Here is a 13,734-nt window from a genome sequence, read left to right on the forward strand (position 1 = left end):
CAGCTGTGTGTAGGGCTACCCATGTTTAGATACCATCAAATATGCCTACACAGGTAAACTTCATCTCCCACTATTGTATAGAAGTAGAGGCAGGTTTCATTTTATGGTGGTGTTATTGAGAGAGGAAGCCAACTTCTTGTATGAAACATGGAGTTTATTAAACACAAATCTTTATTTAATTCATGTCAGCAATGCCATTAATAACATCAACTAAAGTGAATTCATACTAATCATAGTTCTGTTTATTATCTCATTTTTACTACTTTCTTAATCTAATCTAATTTATTATTTTTCATAAAATAGAGATTTCTGAAATTAAATGAAAGTCATTTTCCTTCTGTAGTTTAATTTTGGTAAACATTTTTTTTACACCAAATAGTCAGTCTTGAGCATCATAGAAACACAATAAGCATATGATAACTGTTGAAAATAAATACCAGGAAACCAGCAGAAACTTCCCCCTTACACATCCGAGGCATCACACCTCTTGTTGCCATGGTTCTCCCTTTCCATGCTGTCAGTGTCTTTAGCTATACTCAATTCTTCATTCCTTGGCTTTAACTTTAGTTACTTTCTATTTATTTGTAGAAAGAGAAACATCTGAACCTAAAAGTTGGTTATGGATTTTTCTTGACCTGTTTAACCTATGTTTTCTTGCACATAGTAATTGTTTTCCTGGACACCAAAGTGTCAATTACCATTCATAACTGTATAAAGTACTATTATGGAGTGAACTGTGTTCTCACCAATTGCGTTGAAGTACAATATCCCAGTGTGATCATATATAGAGGCAGGTTCTGTGAGGAGGTTAATTAAGGTTAAAAGAAGACCACAGGGCACAACCCTAGTCCAAGAGAATAGTGACCTAATAAAAAGAGGAAGAGACTCCAGGGTATAGTCATAGAAAAAAGGCCATGGAATGACACAACAAGAAAATGGAAATTTACAAGGCAAGCATATTGAGACATCAGAAAAAACTAAACCTGTTCAATGTTGATTTGAAACTTTCAGACTACAGAACTGTGAAAAAGTAAATGTATGTTGGTTAAAGCCACCCACTCTACAGTATCTCTTACAGCCATTCCAGACTAATATAGGAGATTTTAAGTAACCTAACAAGGAAGATGTACACTCTCAAATATGATCTATCCAGTAATTTTTGTCTTATTACCTTTAAACAATGTATTGAAAATTAGCCTATGGATAGCCATAGTAGAGAAAATTTTATTTATAGTAGAAAGAAATATACATATTTACATATATGTGTATAAGAGAAGTTATGAGACCATTTGTAGGAACTCTCAATTGGGGTTTCTACTGCTCTGATAAAGCAACTGTGACCAAAAGCAGCTCGAGGAGGAAAGGGTTTATTTCATTTTAAAACTCTTCATCACTGAGGTAATTTAGGGTATGAACTCAAGGCAGGAACCAGAAGGCAGAAACTGAAGCAGAAGCCGTGGAGCAACACTGCTTACTGATGTGCTGTGTATGGCTTTCTCAGCCTGTTTTTGTATACAACTTAGGACCACCTGCCTAGGGGTGTTGTCACCCTCAGTGGCTTAAGCTGTCTCACATCCATCATTTATCAAGAAAATACCATACAAACTTGACTGTGGGCAATCTGACAATGACATTTTCTCAATTGAGGTGTGTTTTTTGTTTGTTGCTTGTTTGCTAGATAATGCTAGCTTGTGTCAAGTTGGAAAAAAAAACCAGGACACCATTTCTGTCTTATTATTGTGTTTTAATAAATGAAACAGGATTGATTTCATGTTTCCTAGTTTTTCTTTTAGGAGAATCTACTATATACTGCTATTTGTTTATTTGTGTGTGTGTGTGTGTGTGTGTGTGTGTGTGTGTGTGTGTGTGTGTGTTTTATCTAGTGAGAAATTGTTTAAGAAACTACAATAAATTCTGGACCTTTGTGCCGGCTTCACTGGGTACTTAACTACTAACTCTCCTGCAGGCAGCATTCACCGGCTTCTCGTTTTGCATAGGCAGGGTTAGGATGCAGAAAGGATGCTTCAGTAGAGATGCAGAAATCAGTCCGACAGGGGATCAGTTAGTTCAACCCTTGAAACACTTGCCAGTGTTTTCTGCCACCTCCTCTTCGTTGTAACCATTTGAAACAACATTTAGTTCTCTGGGAGGCTGAGCAATGAACCAGAAAATGCTTATTTAGTGTCTGAAAAGAGTGCAGGTCACAGCTCAACCAAGTGTGAAGAGTAGTAGAGATGTCTGTGTTCTACCTGAGAGCACAGCCCACAAAGGCAAAGCCAAAGAACATGACTTCGGCCCAAAGTGCTCCATACACAAATGAAGCTGATACCTATATGAGCAAGCTGCCTTAGATCTTTTTTGGGCAATCAATTAAAAATGTTATTTATTTGTATATATGTGAGATCTATATATAGGTAATATAAAAATAGATCCTAGTACCATTTGCAAAAACAGAGCAAGCAAAGGAATGACATTGGAGGTAAAGACACATGTTTGGTCTAAGCCAAGGTGATCTATAGAAGTATAAAACCTAAGAAAAAATAAATAGAAGGAATATTTGATCAGTGTGGGCAGGTGAGGAAATGTAGGACAGAGATGAACAGTGCTAAGAAGGATGTGTATATTCATGAGCATGCCTGCATGTACATGTGAGTGTCTGTGTGCACACATGAATGATTCAAACTAGAAAAGGACAGTATCTTTTCCTGTTGATATGATGACTTACAATGACAAACGCAGCTTACGGGAGAAAAGATTGGCTTATACTTCCAGGATACAAGCACCAAGGTGAGAAAGTCAAGGCAGCATGAGCACAGCGCCATATCACAACCATAGTCTGGAGGAGCGAGCAGTGAATGCTGCTGCTCTTAGCCTGCTTGCTTTATTTATACAGTCCAGGATCCCAGGCAGGGAATGGTGCCACCAACAGTGGGTGGTACTTCCACTTTGAATTGCAAATCAAGAAAATCTCCCACAGACTTATCTCTCAGGTGATTTTAGATCTGTCTAGTTAAAAATTAACACTAACCATCACACCTCTGTGATGAGTTAAATGCTTCATGGGTTATAAGTTAACACGTTCTTTGATATGTCTGAAATAGGAGAGAATGGATAAGAACAAATGCTGTAAAAAATATAACTATTACAAAGACACCAATAACCAAAAAAAAACCACACACTAATATAATGTGTAACATGTGAAATGTATGTTAGTTGTAAAAAGAAAAATGTTGTGCTTTGTAATAAAGAAGTATGTACAAGGCTCTCCCAGTTGAGAATACTATGTTTTATTTGTTCTTAGAAACAAGTTCATGAAACTTTAAAATTGTATGTGAACAGAGACCCCAGGGACGGTAAGCCAGCCATGCTTGGCACTGTTTGTAGTCATTAAAACAACTCTCTGAAGTTTGATGGTTTATGGGCAATTGGTTTCTCACAGACTTGGCTTAATTTTCAGTAGGGGACACCTCACACTTAATCTTCCATTTTATTCAAGATAAATGGGAAGGAATTAGAAGACATTTTGCTGAGTTTGTTCCAAGGTAACAATAAAATGTAATTTACACAGTCATTTAATGGAAACTGTTTGATGTCATTCATTTGATCTTCATAGAATATTATTTTAATTTAGCTTGGAACAGTGATTGTTACTACTGTATGTTTTAATTATATACTAACAAATTATGTTTAGGTAATTTGAAAACATATAAAACATACTCTAACATTGGACTAATGGCATTAAAAGAAGTAGTTTTAACAATGTTCTTTTATTTTTAAAATCAATGATACTTTTAAGAATATATGTGCATTCAAGTCAGGCTTGGTGTTTCATGCTTATAATCTGAGCTACTCAAGAGACTCAGGTGGGAAGTTTTTGAGATCAAGGCCAGCCCAGGACAATTAATGAAACCCTGAATCAAAATAAAAAGAAGGAAAAAAAAAACCTTGAGATAAAGGTTGGTAGAGGAGCCCTTATGTTTTGTCTCCAGCAGCACAGTGATTAAAGGATTTCTGCATATCCTTAGAGCATCTCACATGTGTGAATTAGAGGGTGGATGTATTTACAGAACTACTCTTTTAACATAAGGATACTGATAAACACATGCTACATTCTAAACCTCAGGTTGTTTATATCACAATTTTGTTCCTTTACAACTTTAAGTAGATAGTGCTTTCTGTAAGTAATTTTCAGGACTGAAAGCCGGGATAAGATGCATTTTTATCCCAATTACACACGTAGCTAATTTCTCTTTGTTAGCCTCTTTATGAATTAGTTATCTCCAACTTTTCAAGAAAGCCCTGCTTGTATACTAACTTTCTAAAGTTAGTTATTGCCATAACCTCTTATAGGAAGAGGTAGATAAAGAAGCTGCCTCATAACACGTGGCTCTGTTAGTCTCACTAGTGAATGCCACTTCCACACACCACAGGTGCTTTCACCTAACCCCACAGGACATAGAGATGCGATTACCTTCACCAAAAGCAGACAGGTTATCCTCCCATGGTTTTTTACTTTGTCAAATAGGAACTTGCTACAATGCCCTTGAATCTGTGATGGATTGTCCTGTTTCAGGCTCCCAAGTGCCAGGATTCTAGGTGTATGCCAGCTTACCCACTCTCACCCATTAAATGTTATCTTGACTTTTCTTTTTCTTTTTCTTTTTCTTTTTCTTTTTTTTTTTTGGAGCTGAGGACTGAACCCAGGGCCTTGCACTTGCTAGGCAAGTGCTCTACCACTGAGCTAAATCCCCAACCCCTATCTTGACTTTTAAGATTTATTTGGCTTTGATTGTTTGTTTTGAAATAAGATACCCTTGAACTTGCAATGTTCTATTTGTATGCTGAGTTGTTTTAACCTTTGGAATCTATTGTTTCATTTAAGAAAAGTATCTGATAAGGGTTTCTCATTGTTATTTAGCTCCGGCAATAAAATAAAAGGAATAGACATACTTTCAACATGGAAGTAATGTTCTTTTGTATTAGGCAGCCCCTTTTCTTATATAGTAACAGCTTTAATTGATTAGAAGTAAGAAATATCTATCCTCCTCCTCCCCTTTCTAAACTACATGCACATGTAGTTTCTAAAGCGGCATCTGAACTATTCACAGCTCATTCTATGTTAAAGGAGAGTGAAGTATCTTTTTGTGTCAATACTGTATTATCACCTCAGTGACCAGATAAATTACACATAAGCTTGCCATGTCACTTTATTGTTCATTTTTGAGAAAATGAGTGATTTTCATGTGCATATATTCTATCATGTATGTTTTTTTTAGTGTTTTGAAATGAAACACTAATAAGTAAAGTGATTATTTAGGATTGTAAGTTTACATTTATTATTGACCATAGTGGTATATTTTAATTGAGTCGTGTTGGTTAATTACAATCAATGCATATCAAAAGAAAAATTTCATGGATATGTTTTTGACATTTCAAAATAGATACTTTATTATTGTTATTAATAACTGATGCTTTTGTCTTATGATTATTATTAATGTTGAGTAGTAGAGTCTTGAACTTTGAATAGTAAATTTGTTTGCATTTACTCTTTTAAAAAGATTCGTTTTATTTTTACTTAAGTGTGTGTATACACACATGTGTGTTTGTGTATATATGTGCATGTATGTGTGAGTACCCATGGAAACCAGAAGAAAGTACCAGATTCCTTGGAGTTAGAGTTACAAGCAGTAGTGGGTGCTGCAGACTAAACCCTCATCTTCTGCAAGAGCAGTCAGTGCTCTTAACTGCTGAGCCATCTCTCCAGCTTTTGCATTTAGTTTTAATAGATAGCATTTGCCCCATGCATATGCATATGATTCCCGGAGTTTTTAAAGCTTCTGCAACTATACCCAGACAAGTATGTTAAAGATGTTCTGTGTATCACCACAGTAAGATGTTTCCAAGTTCTTCATACCTTTGCCGTAGAAAACTTTATCTTTTTCATGCTGATAGAACTCCCTCAGAATGTGTCCAAGAAGAATGTTTTAATGGAATCCTGCAGTGGAAGCCAAACTGCTAAGAATAGAACCCATATGGAAGGCCTTGTAGTTCCTTCAAAAGTTATAAATGAGTATATGCTTGCCACTTATAAAAACTATCACTATATTTCATGTGCTCTAAAATTTCATCCATTTTAGGTCAAACCTTTATTATACTAAGCACTACAAATGATTGGTTCTGCCACTCAAACTGTGGCTTACATTTGAGTGAGAGCTGCTAAAATGAAGAAGGAAAAAGAAGCAAAACCAAATCTGTCATCTTGGAATTGATGCAATATGGTAGTGCTTTCCAGATCATGCAACTGCCTATGAGACTGGCATGCTATCTACTTGCTGATAGAGCACGTCATGTAACTATTTAGATAGAACATTTCATAGATGAGTGGTGATGAATGACTAGTAAGTGCTTCAGAAAAGTTTAATTGGTGAAGGGTGAGTTCATTCAGTTTCTATGGCTATTTAAATTACTTTATTGCTGAGCTCACTCCCTTCTCTTTCTATCCTGTCTTCCCTGTGACAATTAAAAATAAGGATTTCAGAAAAAATCATTTTAAATGTTGATATTTTTGTTTCGTTTTTCTAGACAGGGTTTCTCTGTATAACATCCTTGGTGTCCTAGAACTCGCTTTGTAGACTAGGCTTGTCTTGAACTCATAATAGCTGCCTTTGCCTCCTAAGTGCTGGGATTAAAGGCATGCGCCACCACTGCCCAGATAAATATTGATTTCTTTTAAAAAAGGATAAAGCATACATTTCTGTATGAGGAGATTTCAAATAGGCTTTTGAGTTACCTGTGATATCACAAGTTTAGAAATTACTACTCAAAATGCCTTTCTTTTATTTACTTATATTTGATAATGTATCAGGAAAACGTTTTTCTTTCATTCATGTTTTCCTCTGTTATTGTTTAAACCATAGGCATTTTACCATGTCTATAATCCCAGTTAAACAACACAAAAAGAATTAAAAAAGAAGTTTCCTATATTCTTCCTCCTCTCACTCCCTTTGAGATCTTCCAAAATAAATGTCTGTGTATTTAGGGACATCTGTGACTTTCCTGTCTATCATGGGTAGATCTATATTCAAATTCAGCAGGGTGGAACATGGAGCATGTGTCTCTGAGCCTCTGATGGATAGTTTCATTTACAAGGGAGGTCAACATTCCCCTGGGCAATATGGTGCCTTGATAGCAGAGCATCTTTTGGAAATGAAATTTGATAAATTTCCATAGTTCTAGAAAGAAGATTGTTATCTACGAGACAGAAATGGATTCTAGATATGCCATTCTATTTAAATATCTAAATTAAATAATTATATCAATGAGATAAATATTTTAGTAATGTATCAGAAATAGCTCCAGTTTAAAATGTAGTATACTGGCTTAGTTCTCCAATGTAACCCAAGCAAAACTCTTTTTTTCTTGCTGTGTTTAAAATATTTGCATTAATTCTTTGAGGATTTCTTATGTGTGTGCATGAGAGTGCAGACGTGTGCACCTGTCATGGCAAGTATGGATGTTAGAGGACAGATTTTAGGAATTGATTCTTTCCTTTCACTATGTGGGTTCCAAGGATTGAACTCAGGTTGTCAGACTTCACCACAAGCACCCTTACCTGCTGAACCATCTCATCAGCCCTTTTATGTGACAATAGAAAAATGGCTTGCCTTAGATGAATGGAGACATATCAAAATACAACAGCTGAGGAGGCTCTAGTTAATAATGGCAAAACCAGCTTTAACTTATCAGAAGACCCTGTTGAATTCCTTCTTTTCAGGAAGAAATGGCAGTTGAGACACTATTTTTATTGTATTTTGTGCAAGTCTATAAATTCACAAATCATGTATCATTAAAAAGGTAAAAATAAATGCTTTCAATTGCCTATAAACTTTATGTTTAGGGCATCCATTGATTATAGAGTTTTTGGTTACTTAATCTTTCAAAAGTCTTTTAAAGTGTTTGAAAGTACATAATAATTTAAATAATAATATCACATGGCCTGGTTTGAAAAAAACCAAATTAGAAATTCACTGTCACCATTCTTTCTTATGGTAGATATGTAGATATAGTAAATACAGTGCCAACTTTTTGCATCTTAGAGGATTTTAGATATTATTTTAACACCTATTTTGTACTTTGCCTAATTTTCACGCAGAACTTTATCTTATTTTAAATTGAAAACAGGAACCAGACAGAAAGTGCTGAAATGGTCTTTCATGCTTGTTGGAAAGTTTTATGTTTTCAGAGGAGGTATATTAAAGGGGAAGATAATATCTTGGAGACTAGGAAGCCCCTGATAATGGTTTTAGAACTTAGTGTTCTTGAGAAGTTGCCAAGCTGAGGTAGACTGCTCTCAGAAAAGTGTTAGATTAGCTTATTCTGAAGAATGGACTAGATAGGAAGTAATTTAATTTTACCAGCATTAAGCTTCATAGAAAAGCATACCTGTAAAATTGATATGGAATCTTATTCAAATGCTCTTTACATTTGATTTGACGAATTCCATTGTTGAGCCTCACTGAGTCCACAGTTTGAGCATCTGAGCCTCATAGAGAGGGAACATACCCCAACTTTAGAATGTCTGAGATTCTTGTACAGGTACCCATCATCTCTAAGTCTTTAGTGATAACTGTCTGACTCTTTCCCCAGGTTTAGCAGACTGTGATAAGCATACATCAGCCCCAACTGATTTAATTCATTTTTATTTAAAAGAAAATTGGCTCAAGACTGTTAGGCATCCTTGAAAGAGTGTGAATGATAAGCTGTCACCACATGTAAGCGGAATAACTTGCTTTCTTCACAGATATTGCAATGTTTCAAGTATTCAAAATCAACATGTATGCTGTCACCATCATAAGCTGAAGTGTTTCATGAGCATGTGTATGTATCAGGCAACTAAATGGATAGAACTACTATAGCTCTGTTGCATAGGAGAGAGAGAACTTTAGAGATTTAATACCCTGTCCAGGAGTACAATCTGTAAGCAGTGATGTTGGGCAGTGAATTTGGAGCCCAAACATGATCCTGTGTTTCATGACTAATAATTGTAGTCTATTGAAATAATTCTCAACGTTTTATTCATGAAAATACAATAAAATTCCTCTATGATAAGTTGGACACTTGAAACAAGTATAAGTAACAAATTTCAACTCTTGTTTCATTCTCTAAGCAATTCACACAGCTTTGGGTACCCAAGGCAACAGGTCATGCACAGATATATGGAGAGCAGGGCTTCTAAGTCCTGGACAAAAATAACTTCTGATATAGTGAGTAGGATATTGGCAGACCTTAGAGGTTGGCCTTCATAGGTTTGGTAATGGACAGAGCATGGGTGGACACCATGCACTGCACAAATGGACTCATAGAAATATAGTATGCATCAACCCAGGGAGATTCATTCACAAGCATTAGGTTACAGGGGTGGAGCCTTACCCGGGCCTTCTGCTCCATTTCTAGCATTAATCTTTCATGTTGTTCAGCTATGGCCAGTGTTGCAGAGTGGACCTTCTGATAGATCATTTCTCCTTCCCTTGTTTGAAAAGTGAATAGTCCTTCTCCCGTGTCACACATTCTGTGAAAAAAAGAGATAAAGAGATGGGTCTCTGTGGATTCAAGTATGCCAACAGTTTCTATATAAAAAATGCTCTTACTCTCAGGTTTCCTCCTCCATGCTAGTTCATTCTTGGACAAATCATTCAAATCATGCATCTCCAAATGGCACATTAGGGGGAGCTAAAGGTGAATATTCATGTGTACTCAAGTTTTTAAAAGCTTTTCAAACTGTGCAGGAACAAGTGAAAATGATTTAGACATGCTCAGTGTGGGAGTCTGAATATTGACAGTGGGGTTTCCCTACTCTCAAAGATAGCTACCATATGTTTTACCTTTTGAGCAAAGAAAAGGAGTTTTAATGTGTATCACACATACCCTATTTGAATTTAAGAATATTTGGCTTTAACATAGATTCTGACAATAACAGGGGTGTAAATTTAGGCAAGATGCTCACCTACCTATCTCTGTGATATTTCCAAAATTAGAATAATAGAACCAAGTCAAACAACCTTAAATGTAAAAGAGTTGGCAAACAGTTTATAGTGTTGTTTAATATACTCAGAGTGTTAAAAATTGTTAGCTACGTTCATCATAAAGTTTGGAACTAATAATAATTAAAGTTTAGAGGTCATTGAGAAAATATCTACCCTAGAGAAAGGTTGAGTTGATCTATTTTTGCATGAAACAAACAGTTATGCTTTTATGTTATGAATTAGGAATAAGAATATAGTTAGTGCTATGGGTGACAACATATAATAATAATGAAATTCTTACTAGCTATTCTAGCAGAAACATCAAAATTTATTTAATGATATTTATTAATATCATTTAATGATAATCACTTGAAAAGACAGTCTTCATTGAAAATTATTAGACAATAGATTTACAGATCAGTTTTATTAATAAAGGCTAATTATAAATCTTATTTTAATTAGTATTTTAGCCCAGCATTAGCCTATAACTGAAGAGTATCTGTATCCATGTGATAATAGAATCTAATATGAAGAACTAGCTACGTTTCTATGCTGCCAGGTTTAAGTTACTATCATTGAAAGATTTACAGGTTACAATGTCAAAATATTCATGAAACAAAAACTATTGGACAATTTGGATTCTCCCCTATGACTCTCCAAGGGGATTTTAGTAGCAAAGAAATGTCTCAAGAGACTTCCGACATTGCCCAGGCTGTGACTGCCATCCCTCCGGGCCCATCCAACCAGTACTTAGCTTCTGTGAAAGCAATCTTAATAAAATTCACATGGCATGAAATGGAAAGTCCTGGGGAAAAATCAAGAGTTTTCACAAAGTGAAACAAATGGGCTATCTTTGTTGATGCAGGGGTATTTGGAAATGCAAAAGCCACAGAAAAACCATTGATAAGTCCTGAGCACGTCTTGTTTGAGGTGGAGATTCTGTTCACTGTCAAGTGCAGAACACTGCTTATTAGCCTCAAGAAATGAGATAAATGAAGGCACAAATTGTTGTTTCACACTCAGTCATTGAGATGTGAAATGCTGATGCCTGTCCACTTCCCAAAACTTAATTCTGCCCAGTGTGGGACTATGAATGCTTACAGGAGGGTTTCCCTAATTTTGGAAATAACTACCATTCACTTACTTTGAGAAAGGAACAAGCATTTGAATGTATTATAAAAAGTAAAGAAACATTAAGTACAAAGTGCTTCTGCACTGTGATTATATCAACCAAGGGCAAGGTTCAGATTCTTCACATGATGGATTCAAGCTTACTGTTTATGTCAGTCAAGTTGATTTGAGAAGTTTAGGAGTCCTTGCCTTAGCATGTTCTGTCTGAAGGAGGATATGGAATAGAAATGTAGAGTTTTTCTTATCCGTTTAAACAGTGTCATGGTAGCAAGTCAATACTACAGGACAGGCTAAGGAGGATGCAATAACAGATTGCTTTTGATTTGCTTTTCAAATTAGGGCCTCAAGACAGCAATATCTGTACCAGTGAAAAATTATTCATTTGATTTGCTTTTCAAATTAGGGCCTCAAGACAGCAATATCTGTACCAGTGAAAAATTATTCATTGTCCTGACTTAAAATATGTATCTTAACAAAGTTCTACATATTCATATGAACACTATGAGACTCAACTTACTCTTTCCCTAAAGTGGGAAGAGCTCAGAGGTGGTCATTGCATTTGAACATCTTGACGCTATGCCCGCCTTCTTGACATTAAAGACATTCAGTGGTGCATTTACTTTGTGAAAAGGTGAAAACATGGATGCTGTGTATTTGGCCCAACTCCAAACTAAAGATTTTGTTCATAATTAAAGATGAGGGTATTATCTCTCTTCACTAATAAGATATTTGTACAGAATAATACTTTTTAATTAAATTAAACATTTTAATTATGTATATGAGTGTGTCTCTGTACAAGTATTATCACGTTTGCATAGCGGCTACTACATCCTCAGAGTCCATAATAAGACATAAGCTCCTTTGTAGCTAGAGTTACAGGGGTAAAGAGATGCTGACCTGGGTTCTGAGAAGTGAATTTGGGTGCTCTGGAGAAAGCAGACACTCTTAATTGCCGAGCTTTTGACAGCCCCCTCTTTATCTAAATTAAGTTGTTAAAGGTCTCCTTCATCACTGAAGCATAGTCTGGAACCTTATAAAAAATTCTAGAAGGTTAGTAGGGTAGACACACTTGTTCCCAGGTTTGTTTTGTTTTATCTGATCATTATTAGGAAAGAAATTATATCAGTCTGGGACTCTGGGGATGACAGCATAAATTTGGACTTTCAGGTCATGGACTGTCATATACATTTATCACCTATTTTAAAATTGGCCCTGTAAATTAGGCACTGCTTTGTGATTGAGAATTAAAAAGGAGAGAAAACAAACACTATTTCAGAGACTATCCAAGTAGCAGAGGGGAGAAAACCATTGGTTAAGAAGCTCTATATAATATACTTAAGTACCACAGTGTGGATGTACTATGATGTGAACCACAGTTTTAAACTGTTGACTCTGACTCTTCATCTGTAAAATGGGGCCAACAAGATTTGTTCACGAGTTTTAAAGGTCAAATGTATTTATTGGCTCATGAAATGACCTAGTGAAGATGCTAATGATCAGGGCAAGGCTCGTTTGGCACATCTAGGTTACCAAACCTTCCTCCTTCATTGCATAGTAAAGACCGTCTTCAAGATGGGTCTTGGGATATTACTTCTGTTTCTGTTAGAAGCCTTGGGTCCTGCTGGACTATGCAGGTGAATAACAACGATGTGACTTGGGTGGTAGGTGATTTTGATGCTGAAGGAGTTAAAATCTCAGGGTCTGTCTATACGGGGACCCTCCAGGGAAGACTTGAATGTTAAGGCTCAAAGTCTTTGTTTGACAACACTTCTCATGTGCTCCCCGTCATTGCAGAGAGAATTATATCCCATTCTAGAAGTCTGTGCCCCATCACCTCATCTCTTCACTCACTGGCTTTAATGTGTGTTGCATGGTAGTCAACCATATTTAGTAGAACAGCTTTGTCTTGTGAGTCTCATAGAAAACCCTTATGATGCTGAGCGTTTATTTTGGGCATAGTACCATTTGAGACATCTAGCACATGCTAATTGTCAAGAGTATTGCAACATGATCAGAATCTGAAAGTTTCAGACTTTTCCCTGAATGGGGTACACTTTAGATTCTGTTTCCTGAGGAAATCTCTGAGAACTTCTCCTCTGTCTTTATCCCATTTCAGTCCCTACTTCCATAATGACTCAAACTTGCAACCTTTGGTCTCATTTCTGTTATGTTCTGATAAACATGGACTACCAAGAGTGTGTGAGACTGTGTGTGTTCATAAGAGCTCACATTCCAAATGGAGCATTTGTATTCCTGGTTTATGTTGTTGGCCTCAAAGAGATAAATAGCCGTAACATATAGAGCAGTAGAGACAGATTTCCTTGAGAAAACCCTCCATCACCAAACTGTAGCTAGTATTATCCTTTCCTTATCTCTAAGTAAAAATCTCTTTATGAAGTAGAGACTTAAAAATATCAATTTTTCTCTGTAATGACAAGCAAAAGAGGAGGGGATTGGTGAGTGTGGGAGATGGAAGAAAGACTGAGTGGTAGGGGTGTGCCTATGAGTAAGATATAATGATATGTGCATATGAAATTGTCATAATTCAACTCATTATTTTGTAAACTTTCAAATTAATAAA

The 13,734-nt window shown here is 36.0% G+C and overlaps 1 protein-coding gene across 1 annotated transcript in view; it reads right to left on the minus strand.

The window, feature by feature from the left end:
- Positions 1–13,734, minus strand: part of Dok6 (docking protein 6) — a 391,510-nt gene that overhangs the window by 80,563 nt on the left and 297,213 nt on the right. The window contains exon 6 of the mRNA XM_059246053.1: positions 9,430–9,568. Within this exon, the coding sequence (XP_059102036.1) occupies positions 9,430–9,568 (139 nt within the window). The remainder of the gene's footprint in view (positions 1–9,429; positions 9,569–13,734) is intronic.

This window comes from Peromyscus eremicus, chromosome 19 (assembly GCF_949786415.1).
Source record: "Peromyscus eremicus chromosome 19, PerEre_H2_v1, whole genome shotgun sequence".
NCBI lineage: Eukaryota > Metazoa > Chordata > Mammalia > Rodentia > Cricetidae > Peromyscus > Peromyscus eremicus.